The 16,651-nt window shown below is 44.5% G+C and overlaps 1 protein-coding gene across 13 annotated transcripts in view; it reads left to right on the forward strand.

Moving 5' to 3' along the window:
- The window catches only part of LOC143345790 (uncharacterized protein CG43867), a 166,867-nt gene that overhangs the window by 103,251 nt on the left and 46,965 nt on the right, over positions 1–16,651 (forward strand). Inside the window, exon 2 of one of the 13 annotated variants that reach the window (XM_076773336.1) lies at positions 1,260–1,406. The exons of 11 other annotated variants lie outside the window; for them this stretch is intronic. In XM_076773336.1, the coding sequence (XP_076629451.1) occupies positions 1,332–1,406 (75 nt within the window). In that variant the 5' untranslated portion in view covers positions 1,260–1,331. Of the gene's footprint in view, positions 1–170; positions 1,407–16,651 lie in introns of those variants that run through there. One more of the 13 variants, XM_076773326.1, reaches the window with a different exon arrangement.

Genomic DNA, 16,651 nt, shown 5'->3' on the forward strand with positions numbered 1-16,651 from the left:
TAGATTTTTGCTAGTTCTAGTACATTTAAGAATTTTTGCTAATGCAAGAGATGCCAAATACGATCGTAGCGTATAAATACAATTGGTCTGATTATTTACAAAATTACTGTGTTATTGATTAACGTGTCAGTGACTTGAGTGTTAATGAAACTGTTTTAGATCTATAAATCTTACCTTAAATTGTTAAACAGTCTGTAAATCACGTATGTAATAATATACTGATATGGACATAATTAAATTTATTCTACAAAGTATTAAGAGGATTTCTATTTGACTATATAGGGTTGTTTAAAATTTATATACGCGTAAGAATTGTTCTTGTTCGTTCTTGGACTTCGTCGTCTGATAAATCACCAGTCTACGTCGACAGTCGCGTCCAGTTCCTGGGAATTCTCTACTCTTAAATTTTCGGGACAACTTACCCGTTCATCCCCAAACGTTCTACTTAACCCCAACAAGTTTTCCGTGCTCCGTACACCGAACCCTTGCAGGAGACAGAGGAAAGACACGAAACTTCCGACAGTTACGCTCTAACCTTCCAACAAGTTACGTCTCAACCTTTGACCAGTTATGTTCCGTACATCTTTACCAATCTTCGGTGCCATAGTTCGCCATTGCTCTCGATAAACCACCTGATCCCAACAGGAACCGATGGTCCACCATCTTTCTCGATTTTATAAAATCTTCGTTGATAAAAGGAAATTAAATAATGCATTTCAACTTCAAATAAAATTATAACCTATAACACCCAAGTTATTCGTGGATAATATTTATAGAAAAATAGTTTGGACAAAAATCAAATGGTTTCTAGGCAGACACAGTACAATATGATCAATTTTTTGTATCGGTAGATAAACGGAAACAAATATCTTTTAATACACAGAAATACTATTTTTGACAAAGTATGATAAGATCGGAAGATACTTTGATCCGAATATCTTCTCAATTGATCCACTGAAAAAAATTTATTCGCATCGAATAAAGTTTCCATAAAAAAAGAAAAAAATGAAGTCGTAAAACTCCGCGACGTACCATAGTCTTGTCGTCGAATGGTGTACGCTATATATCGGGTGTCTAGCAAATTTACGGACGCGTTGCTACTACGTTGTTACGACGGTTCGATAAAATGGCGCGAGAAGACGATAGGGAAAACGGGACACGGTCGAACGGAACACAGCTCGTCGATTATCGAACCGCGCCTAATTGTCTCGCGACGCCTGACGGTCGAAAGTGTGTGGTTCTTTTTCGCCGGGGTAAAGAAACGCGCCACGAGCCACGGGACAGTAGTGTGCGATCGCAGGAAAAAGCGCCGACGGGAAAAAGTGTGACAAATGGTTCAACCCGTACGCATGGAGAACAACAACTCCGCCCTGGATATGGAGTCGCTCGAGGAGATGCTCTGCAAGGTAACGACAATTTTTCGTTTTATCGGCCGAGTCCTCCCGGGTCGACGCGTTATCGTAAAGTCTCGCACGTTCGACCACGGCCGGGGCTCGTGAATCATCGCGTTTTAGCGTCGCTTTACGCGATCGTAACGCTAAATCACGGGAAACGGGGACCTGTTACGGAATTGTTTTCGACACGAAACCGCCCTCCGCGTCTTTCTTTCCCACCCCCCTTCTGCATACAACTCGATTCCACGTCGAAATTAATCAAAAAATCTTTTAATCTCGTCTACAAATTTATCCATCTACTCGAATTTTTTTCTCGTATACGCGTAAGATTTCGCAGGTATGTCTCTTCACCAAAAATGATGTTAATTGACCCCTGCAACCGAAAGTAATTTTTTTAGAACGATTTGAAATTTTTTAATTTCGTCGAAAAATTTGTCCACTTTCCGAAATTTTTTTCTCGAAAACGCGTAGGATTTCGCAGATATGCCTCTTCACCAAAAATTCTTGTAATTGACCCCTGCAATCGAAAGTAATTTTTTTAGAACGATTTGGAATTTTTGAAAAATTTGTCCACCTTCCTGAATTTTTTTCTCGAAAACGCGTAAGATTTCGCAGGTATGTCTCTTCACCAAAAATGATTGTAATTGACTCCTGCAACCGAAAGTAATTTTTTTAGAACGATTTGAAATTTTTGAAAAATTTGTCGACCTTCCTGAATTTTTTTCTTGAAAACGCGTAAGATTTCGCAGGTATGTCTCTTCACCAAAAATGCTTGTAATTGACCCCTGCAACCGAAAGTAATTTTTTTAGAATGATTTGAAATTTTTTTTTTTCCGCCAAAAAATTTCGTCGATGGTCGGAATACCCTGTATAAAATAATTAATAATTCCTCCAATTTTGCACGAAATGCCTCACGAAAATTTGTACCGGTACACCGAGCCTGTATAAATATCTGTGCGAAACGAAATCTTCGTAGGCTTGTTAGTTTTTTTTATATTAATTCCCAAAAGAAATCGCAGTAAAAACTCATCGTTAGGGTATAAACTACCCCCCCGAAGGTGTTCGAGGGGTGCAAACAGACGTTAGACGCTCCGTTCTGGGTCGAGATGGAGCGGAGGAAAATAATAGGTGGGGGGAGGGGGCCTGGATGGAACGGGAACGAGGAAGTACCCTTTAGGAATTATTGATTCAGGAAGAGAGTCCGCTGAAACTTGGAGAAACGCCGACTCTCCAGCGAACTTTCTACCGTTTCGCGACTAAATCGTGCCTTGGAAGTTTGCTTTTATTCGACGACCATGGCTCGAAAGTGGCGGCGCAGGTCGCGACGGTTGGACTTTCGAGAACGAGACACCGGGACATTCCTTCGGAGGATCGCCGTCCTCGTCGCGAAACTCCACGGTGCTTCTTGCGATACTCTCGTGTTTCGAAACTCGATACTAGCGCAGTATTGCCTCGCTTTTTGCACGGATCCACGTTCGGATTGTTGCAACGGGAACCACCCCCCGCCAGACTTTCTTCGCGATAGTTTCTTTCGCGTCTGTGGCGTCGCCTCCCATGCTCGCCACCAGAGGGGTCCGCGCTCTCACAAGCACTCGACCGACTCCTCGGTTACTATACAGAGTGCTCGGTCAACCCTGGGAAAAATTTTAATGAGGGATTCTAGAGGCCAAAATAAGACGAAAACCAAGAATACCAATTTGTTGATGGGGGCTTCGTTAAAAAGTTATTAACGTTTAAAGTTCCGCTCGTACTGAATTTTTTTCTCGAAAATGCGCAGGATTTCGGGGGTATGTCTATTCACCAAAAATGATTGTAATTGACCCCTACACCCAAAAATATTTTTTTTAAAACGATTTGAAATTTTTGAATTTTGTCGAAAAATTTCACACCTTCTCGAATTTTTTTCTAGGAAATGAGCAGGATTTCGGGGATATGTCTATTCACAAAAAATGATTGTAATTGACCCCCGCAACCGAAAATAATTTTTCCAGAGCGATTTGAAATTTTTTAATTTAATTGTTAATAACTTTTTAACGAGGCCGCAGTCAAGAAATTGATATTCTCGATTTTCGTCTTATTTTGGTCTCTAGAATCTCCCATTAAAATTTTTTCCAGGTGTAGTCGAACACCCTGTATACCTCGTTTATTGATCAAAAGCAAGATTCGTTACATGAAATCGATCTCAGTTGTCTAAGGCAGGGCCTGCTAGGAATCCTTACTGATGAGTCCACTAGCAGGCCCGTACGAATCGTGCCCCCCTCCTTTCCTCTTCTGTTCTTTTAACACTGTTTATCGAGAACGGTACGGTAATTTGGAATTTTATTTTTTCGTTCCAGGTGAGTCCATGGAAGGTTTCTTTGTCCTGGAATTATCGTAAATCGCAGATCCGTAAGTACGTGCACAAATCCATCGATAACAATAACATTAAAAATCGCAAATTTTCAGAGGAGCGTATCGTTTTGTTTTTCTTTTTAAATTCGCGTTAAAAAATAATCGATCGTAGATCTTGGGTATCTCGAAAATACGAAGAATCCTCGACGTTTTCCACCGTCGAGTTTTCCGAGTTCCAGCTCGGCCGGGGGGAAAAAAACTACTCGCGAAACGAGAGTCGCGTTCTTCTCGGTTTCGTTTTGCCTTTCCCCTCGCTGGATGGACGCCTCTCCGGGCGTTTCTCTCTCCGACGCGATGGGGAAAACGACAGAGAGGGAAGGTGGGGGGAAAAAGCTCGGTCCGTGTAGCCGTAGCTACTCCCGTAATGTAGCTTTAATGTAGCGCTCGTGCAGGAAAAGTTGTCGTGTTCCTCTTTGACGATTTTCCACGTCAAACGGTCGCGCTGATTTTCGCGTGGGCATTCGTGCCGTGGCGTATTAGCTTTTTACTTGCCACCGGCTGTCTCCGAGCTTTGCATTTTTCTCTGCTTTTAGCCGCGGCCGGAAGGGGTGAAAAAAAGAGACCAGGGGCGGTGGAGGAAAAAAAAGAAACCCACCTCGCCCCCTCTGCGCGATCGGCAAAGCCCCGACGCGTGACAGATTTCGCAAAGATGGAATGTTTGCCGAACGATAAAGCTCTATCGCTTTTTGCGCGGCGAGTTCAATCGCGTTTTCAGCCTTTCTCTTGCGCGAACCGGTACGTGACGGCTCGAACAGAGAGTCTTTTGAACGTCTGCCGCGATGTTATCGCGCGAAAATAATTTTATAGTCGTTTTATGTTTCGCAGTCGGAGCGGCTCGCAGCGTAGACGCGGTCCGGACGATTTTCGGGAATTAATTTCAGCGAATCTAACGAGCCTATTTACTTGGCGTTGCGTGTAGTTATTTGTATATGTTCGAAGTAAAAACACAAAATTTTTTGAAGTATTTTATCAAAAATTGCGGGAATTATGGAAGGACGTAGATTGGGCCGCGTGAGACCCGTAGAGTCAATTTTAGGGAATTTTTAGCACGAAAATTATGAAACGTAGAAAGTTCAAATTCGGGGGAATAAATAGATGCACTGTAAAGTACATATTGTAAAATTTTTGTTGGAAAATATTGAAAAATGACGTGGCTTTGTAGCAGCCCCTCTGACTGTGTTTACCTAGCTGGTCGCCATTGTAAAGTTTACAGCCACTGTAAATACCTGCCCTCCAGAAATTTGTATGCAGGAAAGGTTTAGCCCCCCTAAACCATTTAATTAGAATAGTATCACGTGTAGTATTAAATATTTTGTTCGAATGTGGGTCAAAAGTGACCCGCCATCAGGTTCCTTTCAACTTGGAGGACTTTTAGGACGTTTTAAATAGTGTTTCTAAACGCCTGTTTCCTCGAGTTCGCGACTCTTCTCTGTCGGTTTCGCTCGTTTTTCAGCCAGGATGTAGGCGGTCGCGACACGTTAGTCTTTCTCTCGTCAGCAGCTGCTTCTGATTCGAACGTTTTCAGCCGTCGCTCATGAAACATTCATGCTCGATGGCCGCGGAAAAGCCCGACGAAATTATAAACGGTCCTCGACCAGTTTATTTCGCGAACTCCACGGTTCTCCGGCTATTTTCATTTTAATTGGCGTTCATTGGGCCCCTCCCCCCTTCAATTTCGTTACTTCGATGCTCCGTGAAGGGATCGACACTGGAAGAAATCGAATTAACATCTGCTCCCAAGAATTTGTTCCCTAGCGTTTCTTCCAGTAATCTATAGCACCGTATTCTTCTCATATTTATGAAAAATATTGTCTAAACTATATACTTGTAACTTTGAGAGGGGCTTCATAATATTTCTAAATAATTAACATACAACAAAAAAAAATTTCATCCAGATCTGACGAAGATAATCAAAGTTACAGAGCAATCACAAACACACAGACGTTTAATTTTATTCTAACAATTACCCCGCGTAACTTTGAGGGAAGCTTCATAATATTTCTAAATAATTAACCTATAACAACCAGATAAAATTTCATCCAGATCTGACGGAGATAATCAAAGTTACTGAGAACTCACAAACACACAGATTTTCTTTTTTATTCTAACAATTACGTGTTTTCAAAATGTTGAACTATTTTCTCGAAAGGATTATTTGTCGTTCGACGTGTACCGAAATATAAATATTGTTTGTACCGTGGTTTCTTAATAATTTGGGGGATTGGAGTTGCTACAGGGAACACGCCTGGTAATGCGCGGCCATTTGTCCGCGAGAATGAAGCGGTTAATTGTCCCCCCGTTGCCGTGCAATTACGTTTGTCATGCAAGATACGGGGACCTCTTCGTTGTCTTTGTTGCCTTCGCAATTAGTTCTGCAATTAGCATTTCTTTGCCCGATACGGAAGAGGAGAGATTCGCGGGAGGATAACCGCGCCTCTGGATCGACCGGACGCCACCGGAAGCGATTGGTTAATGGGAGATTCCCATTAGAGTACCGATTATTTAGGTAATTATTGGAGTTTTTCTTCGACGAAAAGTTTAAGAGACAGCGACGCGAACTTTAGCAAAGATATTCACTGGTCTCTAAATGCTTCGTCTGATTTTCTTTTTTAAGACACATCGTTTCGATAAACGATATTTAACGAGTATCGTTCAAACCTTTAATACACCTTAAACGAGGCAAAATGTATAGAAAAAATATTTGATCAAATTTTAAAAGAATATTGAATACCATCGATCGTAGTTTGATAATTTAATAAGTAAATTCTGATGTTTGTTTATTATTAATTACTAAGACCGACGAACAGAGTTTATAAATTTTGAACGTGATATAGTTTTAATCGCTTTTAAGAGATACCAATGGAAAGTAATTCCTAATGGGAAACCACCCTTAAATCATCCCCTTTCCTTAGATTTCTCGTGCTAGTTGGGGCTATTTCGGACCGTTTAGATTTCCCACGGAGTTTTCCCGGGGGCTGGCGCGTTCCAGGGCGGAAAATTCGATCTACGGGGTAAATGAGTTTCGCTGTTTCTCGACGTCGTATTCCGGGATACATAATAATAATAACGTCTTTATTGCTGCATATAAAAGCTACGTATATAGGTTAGGGCGAAGGGTGCGATTAAGCCACTGTTTGGAAAAGTGAATGCCAAGGGAAATAATATCGTTACGACAGACGATGCAGGAAAACTCGAGCGTGTTGTTCTCAGATTATTTTCAAGCTTTCCCCGCGCGAAATCGTATTATACGAACACGATGTACCGCAGAAACAGAGGAGACATCTGTATCGGGTTGAAAAACAAAATGGCAGTTCCAGGACTTAACCGACTTAAGTTAAAACTCTGCACGATAAGTTTCTCGATTTTCAAAATTGCATAAATATTTAACCAACTTTCCTCTCGAGTGTCTAATCCTCATCCAAGTATTTAAAGCGGAAAGCGATTTTTCGATTCGCAGCTTTCCGTGATATTTTCGCGATTCGAGGACATCGAAGCGCCCCTTTGGCGCATTTTTCTCGCACAACGCCGGCTCGAGGGGCCGACCGAGGAGGTTGATACTCGAAACGTCTGGTTGCCAGCTGAAACGAACGATCTCCCGACCGACCGGTGACAACGACGACGATGATAAAGCTTCCCTCTGGTCCGTGGTCGTTGCACGCTCGGTTCGGTTCGGTTCTCCCCGGGGGTTTCTCGTCTTAACGGATGAAAAATTCTCTCCGCCTATGGCTGCTTGTACCGCTTAGCAGGGCAAACGTCCAGCGGCTTGAAATTGCGTTGGCAGCGACGTTGAAAGCGCGAGCTATCGTCCCATAATGCAGAGGTGCGCAACGCGGACCTTTTCCCTGCTCCGGCACGTTCAGGCAAACCCTTTTTACTCCCAACTCGAATCAATGCGTTTACTGCCGCGTGGACCGTATATGGGTCACACGGAAGTCAACGCGTTTTGCGTCGCGTGAACCATATACGGGTCACTCGATTTTTTTTTCAAGAAAAACAAAATTTTGAATTCGTAGAGGAATTTCACGGTGTCAGAAACGTTTTTCGTTCGAAGCCTTAATCAGAAAGGGTGTACGATCGCGCGGTTTCCGGGGCAGATCGATTTCAGTTTCCCGCCAGAGGGGAAGGGGTTTGGAAAGTTTCCCGCGCGGCTGCGAATAAATGGCTAACTAACGAGAGAGCTGCTTCGAGCAACTTCCCGAACGCCGAGCAAACACTTGTCTTCCGCGCCAGCTCTCCTTAGTCCGCGTCACTGTACACCGTTTCCCCGTGGAACGGTTGTAGACACGGCTAGCGACAGACGGGGTAACGAATCGCGTAGCTCGAATTTGAAAATCAAGCAACCCGAGCGACGGGCAAACGGAAACAAATATCGCTCGTGTTACGGTTAAACGTTTCCGTCTTCCTCTACTCGGTAAACGTATTCGGTATCCTTCCTCCGGGTCGCTACCAGCAGTCGAACTTACCACGCTTTTCTGCCGACTCCTTTCCCTTTCAACCCCCATTAGCCGCCATCCACGCGATACACGTCAATTATTTACTTTGTTCGTTACGGTGGTAGCAACTTGTTCCAAGATAAACGATCAAAAGTATATAAGTATACAGGGTGTTCGGCCAACCCTGGGAAAAATTTTAATGGGAGATTCTAGAGGCCAAAATAAGACTAAAATCAAGAATATCAATTTCTTGACTGAGGCTTCGTTAAAAAGTTATTAACAATTAAATTCGAAACTTTCAAATCGTTCTGGAAAAATTATTTTCGGTTGTGGGGGTCAATTACAATCATTTTTGGTGAATACACATACCTTCGAAATCCTACCCACTGTCGAGAAAAAAAATCGAGAAGGTGTGAAATTTTTCGATGGAAAAAAAAAATTTCAAATCGTTTTGGAAAAATTATTTTCGGTTGCAGGGGTCAATTACAATCATTTTTGGTCATTACACATACCCCCGAAATCCTACTCGCTTTCTAGAAAAAAATTCGAGAAGGTTCGACGGAAAAAAAAAATTTCAAATCGTTTTGGAAAAATTATTTTCGGTTGTAGGGGTCAATTACAATCATTTTTGGTGAATACACATACCTTCGAAATCCTACCCACTGTCGAGAAAAAAAATTGAGAAGGTGTGAAATTTTTCGATGGAAAAAAAAAATTTCAAATTGTTTTGGAAAAATTATTTTCGGTTGCAGGGGTCAATTACAATCATTTTTGGTCATTACACATACCCCCGAAATCCTACCCACTTTCTAGAAAAAAATTCGAGAAGGTTCGACGGAAAAAAAAAATTTCAAATCGTTTTGGAAAAATTATTTTCGGTTGTAGGGGTCAATTACAATCATTTTTGGTGAATAGACATACCCCCGAAATCGTGCGCATTTTCGAGAAAAAAAATCGAGAAGGTGTGAAATTTTTCGATGGAAGAAAAAAATTTCAAATTGTTTTGGAAAAATTATTTTCGGTTACAGGGGTCAATTACAATCATGTTTGGTCATTACACATACCCCCGAAATCCTACTCACTTTCTAGAAAAAAATTCGAGAAGGTTCGACGGAAAAAAAAAATTTCAAATCGTTTTGGAAAAATTATTTTCGGTTGTTGGGGTCAATTACAATCATTTTTGGTGAATAGACATACCCCCGAAATCGTGCGCATTTTCGAGAAAAAAATTCAGTACGGACGGAACTTTAAACGTTAATGACTTTTTAACGAAGCCTCGATTTTCGTCTTATTTTGGCCTCCAGAGTCCACTATTGAAATTCTTCCCAGGGGTGGCCGAAGACCCTGTATATTTTTATTTATTTGCAGTGGTGTGTTTGTAATTTTTGCGAAGAAAGGAGTTAAACTTCGATTAAAATTAAAATGAACCCCAAACTCTGTTCGATAGGGGTGGCAAAATATCCTCCGAACGATTACGTTCGACGATCTACTTTTTCGCGGGAACAAAATTGCGCACTTTGCCCAGGAACAATGCTAAATATGCCCCTAAGAGGACGAGAGGGGTTGCGCACCCCTGACTGGGAAGCTGTCGCGACGGAGGATCACCCCCTCCTCGTCGTCCCCGGTTAAAAATGAGACTATTCGCGAGCACTTTGGCGCGAAACGCCGAGACGCTTTGTCGGAAAATCGTGAAAATATTTCAGGGGCTTTCCCGTCGGAGAGGTAGGGGGGCTCGATGCCGTCGATATAATAAGAACACGAGGTCTTCCAGCGGCCCCCCCAAGCAAGAGACTCATCCGGCCCGATAACTTCTCGGGAGAGGTAGAAAATAGAAATGGATGGAGTAGGGTGACTTATACACCCCCACTCCTGGGCTGTTAGATCCTCTGCTTTTCTTTTTCCCTTGCTTCCGTGTGTCTCCTTTTCCCTTCTGTCTCTTTTACCCACCGATCCTGGAATCATTAACGCTTCTCGCAAATTTGCTCCGTCGAAATTTACGAGCGAACGGCGCCGAGTAATTACGGCCGGTTCAAAGGCAACTCCCGGGTGACTGTACCCCTCGAATCCCCCCGATTACCAAATGGAAAACTAATCTCGGGCTCCTTCCGGTTCCCTTTTGTTGTTTCAATTTGTAATAGTTTGAGAGACGTCGTCCCGGTTCCCAAGACGACTCTCCTATCGTATTTCATGCGATTGTCATCGGACATTCGATGGTAAATTCTGGTATGGTTGAGCCTCTATCTTGGTCCAGGGACAGTTTCGTCCTGGAGCGGCAAACCCGGAGGCGATCGTCCGCGATGATTTCAATTATTTCCAGCACGGCGTGCTACTCGTTGGCTGTCCACCAATGCGGAAGGCCTGCTGCAACGCTTTCAAGGTCAGCGGGCACCTGTCCGCAGAAATGCCAGAAAGGCACCGAAGGTGCTCACACTATGTCAGATCACGCGTACGTGAGCTCGTGGAGTTTCGGAAACCCGACAAAGGCCAAATGACGCAAGCCATCTTTCTCGATTCTCCGAAGCTGCCCAAAGTAAGTTCGGACCGCCTCGTGGGAGTCGAGAGAGAAAGGCTCACACTTCCCTTCTCGTTCTTGAACAACTAATATCCGACCTCCCGTCAACAGGTCTCCACTGGCCTCTGCCGACCGCTGCTGACCACTCCTGGAATTTCTGACAACGTATAACGATTACGACCGGCTACTGTTAGTCTCTCCCAGCCTCTGCTAACCGCTGCTGACCACTCCTGTTACTTCTGACAACGTATAACGATTACGACTGGCTACTGTTAGCCTCTCCCAGCCTCTGCTTGCCTCTGCTGACCACCGCTTATATTTCTGACAACGTATAACGATTACTACTGACTTCTGCCTGCCTCCGCTGGACTCTGCTGACCGCTACTGACCACTCCTGATACTTCTGACAACGTATAATGATTACAACTTGCTACTGCCTGCCCCTGCTGGACTCTGCTTGCCACTGCTAGCCTCTGCTGACCACAGCTGTCCACCCCTGATGCTTCCGACAACGTATAACGATTACTACTTGTTACTGCTTGCCCCTGCTGGACTCTACTTGTCTCTGCATGTCTCTGAGGGCCTCCGTTGGCCTCTGCTGACCGGTGCTGACCACTGCCAGCATCTCCCGACGTCAGCTGACCATCGCTGACCACTGCTGACCGTTGCTGACAACTCGTGACATGATGTAATATATTATAATATGTTTATATGTATTGAAGTTTTGTATAATGTAAATCTATGACAATAAATGATGTAATTTCAAAGAATTCTATGTATTCTCATCATTTTTTACCCCTCTTTCCCTCTCCAAATTGAAATGACGCCATTTCTAAGAATTCCTGAAAATTCTCGGATCCCTGAAACTTACCGGCGTCCCTGAAACTTCTCGGAATCCCTGAAATTTCCAAGAAGTTTCAGGCAGCGGCTAAAATTCCGGCCTGAATTTTTCGGCTAAAAATGTTACGTAATAGCTCTTCAAAATTTCTCGCAGCCGGAATTTTTCGGGGAAATTACGTAATATTACGTAATATTACGTAACATTACGTAACATTACGTAATAGCTCTTCAAAATTTCTCACGGCCGGAATTTTTCGGGAATATTACGTAATATTACGTAATATTACGTAATATTACATAACATTACGTAACATTACGTAATAGCTCTTGAAAATTTCTCGCGGCCGGAATTTTTCGGCAAAAATTACGTAATGTTACGTAACATTACGTAATATTACGTAATATTACGTAACGGCTTTTTAAAATTTTTGCCGAAAAATTCAGGCCGGAATGTTAGCCGCTGCCTGAAACTTCTTGGAAATTTCAGGGATTCCTAGAAGTTTCAGGGACGCCGGTAAGTTTCAGGGTTCCGAGAATTTTCAGGAATTCTTAGAAATGACGTCATTTCCAGGAATTCGCAGAAATTCCTGGCGGCGGGAAATTTTAAATTTTAAAAGATTCGGAGTGTCTTATAACTTAGGGAATGATTTCGATAAGAAAAGAAGGGTAAAAATGATGAAAACATATAGAATTCTTTGAAATTATATCATTTATTGCCATAGATTTACATTATACAACACTTTAATACATATAAACATATTATATTATATTAAATCGTGGTTCGCGATGGTCCGCGATGGTCAGCGATGGTCAGCGATGGTCAGCGATGGTCAACTGACGTTGGTAGAGGAGATGTTGGTAGAGGTCAGCAGAGGGTGGCATAGGGTGGCAGAAGGTAGCAAAGGGTGGTAGGAGCCAATAGTAATCATTGTACGTTGTCAGAAATATAAACGGTGGTCCTCAGTGGTCAGCAGCGGTCAGCAGAGGCCAGCAGAGGTCAGCTTAGGCTAGGGGACGCTGGCAGAGGTTAACAGAGGGAGGCAGGAGTCGTAGTAATCGTTGTACGTTGCCAAAAATATAAGGGGTGGTCAGCAGAGTCCAGCAGTGGCAAGCAGAGATCAGCAGGGGCGAACAGTAGCATGCAGTAATTGTTATACGATGTCAGAAGCATCAGGGGTGGTCAGCAGTGTTGAGCAGAGACCAGCAAAGGCATGCACAGGCAAGCAGAAACCTGCAAAAACAAGCAGAGACTTGTAGAGGCATGCAGTAGTAAGTATTAATCGTTATAGAGTATCAGAAATACCTGCAGTGGTCAGTAGCGTTCGGCAGAGGCCAGGAAAGTTCAGCAGAGACAAGCACACGCTGACAGAGATCAGCAAAGACCAACAGAGGTTAGCAGAAGTCAGTAGTAATCGTTATAGGTTGTCAGAAATGTAAGCGATGGTCAGCAGAGTCCAGCAGAGGCAAGCAGTAATCAGGTGCAGTCAGTAACAGTCGTTGTATGGTGTGAAAAGTTGTCGGGAGGTTTGTACTTTTGTCAGCACTGGTCATCAGAGGTCATCAGAGGCAAATAGAAACCAGGAGTAATTTGCAGAGTTCGGTAATGAACTCTAGGAAAGGCAAGTAAAAATAGCTGGGCAGTCGAGATTCCAAATCGTATGCCATTGACGTGAGGTCGGATTTCAATTGTTCAAGAGCGAGAAGGCAAATGTGAGCCTGCCTCTCTTAACTCCCATGAGGCGGTCCGAAATTATTTCGGGCAGCTTCGGAATAATCGAGAAAGAGGGCATGTGTCAGTTTGCCTTTGTCGACTTTCCGAAACTCCACGAGCTCACGTACACGTGATCTTCCATGCGTGAGTAGGGCACCGGGTGCTGAATCCTGCATCTCTGCTTGTCCGTTCGCCCGCATACCGTCTGGTTAGCAACCTGTCCCGGCACTTTCTCCGTTTCCCCGGCTGGTATTATGCTTCCATGCACCGGGGGCCCCGGAGACCTCGCCTCGTTATGCATTTTTCAACAACGATCACCTGTTCGCGGCGATCCTGTGTCCTTGACTTCCAGCGTGCCCCTAACCCTTCCCAGGTGGGCGACGAACTGCCGGGGACATTAGATAGTCGGTCGAAGAGCGTATATAGGGCGTTTGGCCACCCCTGGGAAAAATTTTAATGGGAGATTCTAGAGGTCAAAATAAGACGAAAATCAAGAATATCAATTTCTTGACTGAGGCTTCGTTAAAAAGTTATTAACGCTTAAAGTTCTGCCCGTTCTGAATTTTTATTTCGGAAATGCGCAAGATTTTGGGGATATGTCTGTTCACCAAAAATGATTATAATTGATCCCTGCAACCAAAAATAATTTTTTCAGAACGATTTGAAATTTTTTAATTTCGCCGAAAAATTTCACACCTCGAATTTTTTTCTAGAACGTTTCTTGTATCGTTGTGTCAAAGTTTGTAATTTTTATAATAACAGCAATGGTTAAAGAGGTTATAGCAATATAAATACTATAAAAGTCTTTAACTTCGATGATTAGACCGACGACGCTTTATTCTTCAATCTTTTCCGTCCAACAGCGTTTCAAAACGACGCAGTTCTTCCATCGGAATTTTCCCCTCTCTGCTAGGGGTCCTGTAGACCCCGTTGAGAGTCACTGACCTAGACAATAGTCTGATCAACCGGGTTCCGTCCCCGCCAATCGCTGCACCACGGGTTCGTCCAACCTCGAGGATCTTATTAAACTCGTTGAGCCATACTTACCAATGATCGTGTCGCGCGGCACGCAACGCGCGTTCTCCCGATTGAAATACCGAATCCCTCGGGAACCCGTGCTTCTTTTACCCGGTCGAACAACACGGTTCGTCGGCCAAACGAGAGCCGGCCCCGGAATCTAGTTCAAGGATTTACCGGCGCGAGGTGTTCGCCGTGCCCAGCCAGTCGTTGGAATTCGTTCATCCAATTTTACGGTCCTGCTCGTTCCGACAATCGCGCACTCCAATTAATCCGACCTCTATCGGAAGCAACGCAATTAGCCGCTTTATCTGGTGCCGAAAATTTCGAGCGTCGCTTTAACGCCCAACCACGTGGCGCTCGAGAGGGAGCAGAGAGCTCGATCAGGGGACGTACGACGCCCCCTCTAGCTTCTCCATTTTTCCTCGAGGACACGCGTGGCCTGATGACGATGCTCGTACCGCGGAAAGCCGCTTAACGCCGGAGAAAACTCCGAAAACGAGCACCGGGGAGCCCTTCGAAACGTTTCCCCCGCGGGGGAAGCCCGCGGTCGTCCCCGCAGGGATAAACGCCAAAGTTGAAAGGCGTGTTTTCGCGGAAGTTTTTCATTGGCTTCCGTCCGGGGAAATCCCCTCGCGCGGCTCCTAAGTGCAGCTAACCGAGATGATATTTTTTTTATTCTCCGTTGCCGGGGCAGAACGGCTTAAAGGATCCCCCCAGCAGCCCAACGAGTTAATTTTTTATTCGACCGTCCTGTTTCCGAACGGATCGACGGAGCCATGGACCAACGGTAGGCTCGAACGTTTGGACGACTGCGAAAGTAATAATTTGTCGGATCGCCCTCGCGTCTTCCAAGAGGGATTTCAGGGATTTCATACTCGGATTTCAGAGCTCGTATCCGGCGCGCGAGCGGCAAGAAACGATCTCCGCCATCTACCCCTTGGCCGCGCGGCGTAAAAGGGCAATAAAACACACGGGACGCATCTGGGTTACGAGCTTTACAAGCCGGTGCCTTCTTTCTTTATCTCGTGGCTGGGCCGTCGAGTCCTAAGCGATTTCTCGAACGCCCGTCCCTTACGATCACCGCTCCTCGACCCTTCTGCCTCTTCCCCGACGGATCCGCCTCCGGGGAGGGTCCGATTCGCGCGACTATCTTCGCGCACCGATAAGCGCGTTTTTAACCCGCTCCCGGTGTTCATGCTGAAACGACTTTTCCGTGCACTCGTGCGTATCCCGGGCCTCGGTCTTTCTCGCCGTTGAATCAACGCTGGGAGAGTCTACCTAGGCAAAGGGTTATTGGACGAGCGTGATAAAATGCGGCTCGAGAGCAGCAACTCGCGCTCCGAGTACTTGCGAAATACATTTAACCGTAAATATTCTTGGTTGATGGAGCAACGTTATTGCTCCTGTTTATCGCAACTCTACAATCGAATGACTTGCAACAAACGTATGTACGCCCGAGGCCTCCAGACGGCCGCCATTTCGCCAACGAACACCAAGATGCAAGATGGCGCGGGCGAAAGTGGCGCCACCGTCACCGGACTTAATCGTACGTTTCTCGACAGTTTTCTGTATTGTTAGAGCGTGCTTTCGAGTAATCGACAGGAAGTTCGTGTATTTTGAAGATTATACAAAATAACAATGAATAGTTCGCGTAAAATTAGTTGATAAAACGTTCGAATGAAAAAGAAACATATTCGACTGACAAACGATGATACGACGGGGATTATTTAAACTAAAAAAAACCTTTATCGGAACTCTTTAACCTCCCTCTCTAAACTCTCTGCAATAAATAATCTCCAAATTGTGTGTATCCCCGAAAGAAATAAAAAAAGATAGGAGATTGATTAAACTTCAGGTATCTGCGTCGGTATTCCGATTCTGCTTCGACGGCAACAAAGGAACCATCCGACGGATCGACCAATATCCCTCTCTCTGCTCTTTGACCTTTCCTGATAGATTAAACAAAAGGCCTCTTCCGCGACGAGAATGCAAGAAGAGCGCGCCCCGGCCGAGCGTATTCGCGTCAGCCAACACGCATGAACGATTTCCCGCGTCGAACATCGCGCGAACGGTTTACGTTCGAATTATCAGAGCACAAAGAATGGCTTATCAGGCGGAACACACTCCAGTTGCTTCCAAGCAACCAGTTCCGGGGGCACAAGCCAGGGCTCTATTCTATTGGAACGAACCAAGTCGGTCTAAACGTATTAACTTCACGGGGAAAGAAGAACCGGGGAATTACGATCGCGACGAATTAAGGACATTGTCTACGCGCGACGTTCATTCCGTGGTACGTTTTCTGAGTGTTTGCGCTCGTACTCTCCTCCCGTTCGTGGCTCCAGACGCGTTT

This window comes from Colletes latitarsis, chromosome 2, assembly GCF_051014445.1.
Source record: "Colletes latitarsis isolate SP2378_abdomen chromosome 2, iyColLati1, whole genome shotgun sequence".
Classification (NCBI taxonomy): Eukaryota; Metazoa; Arthropoda; class Insecta; order Hymenoptera; family Colletidae; genus Colletes; species Colletes latitarsis.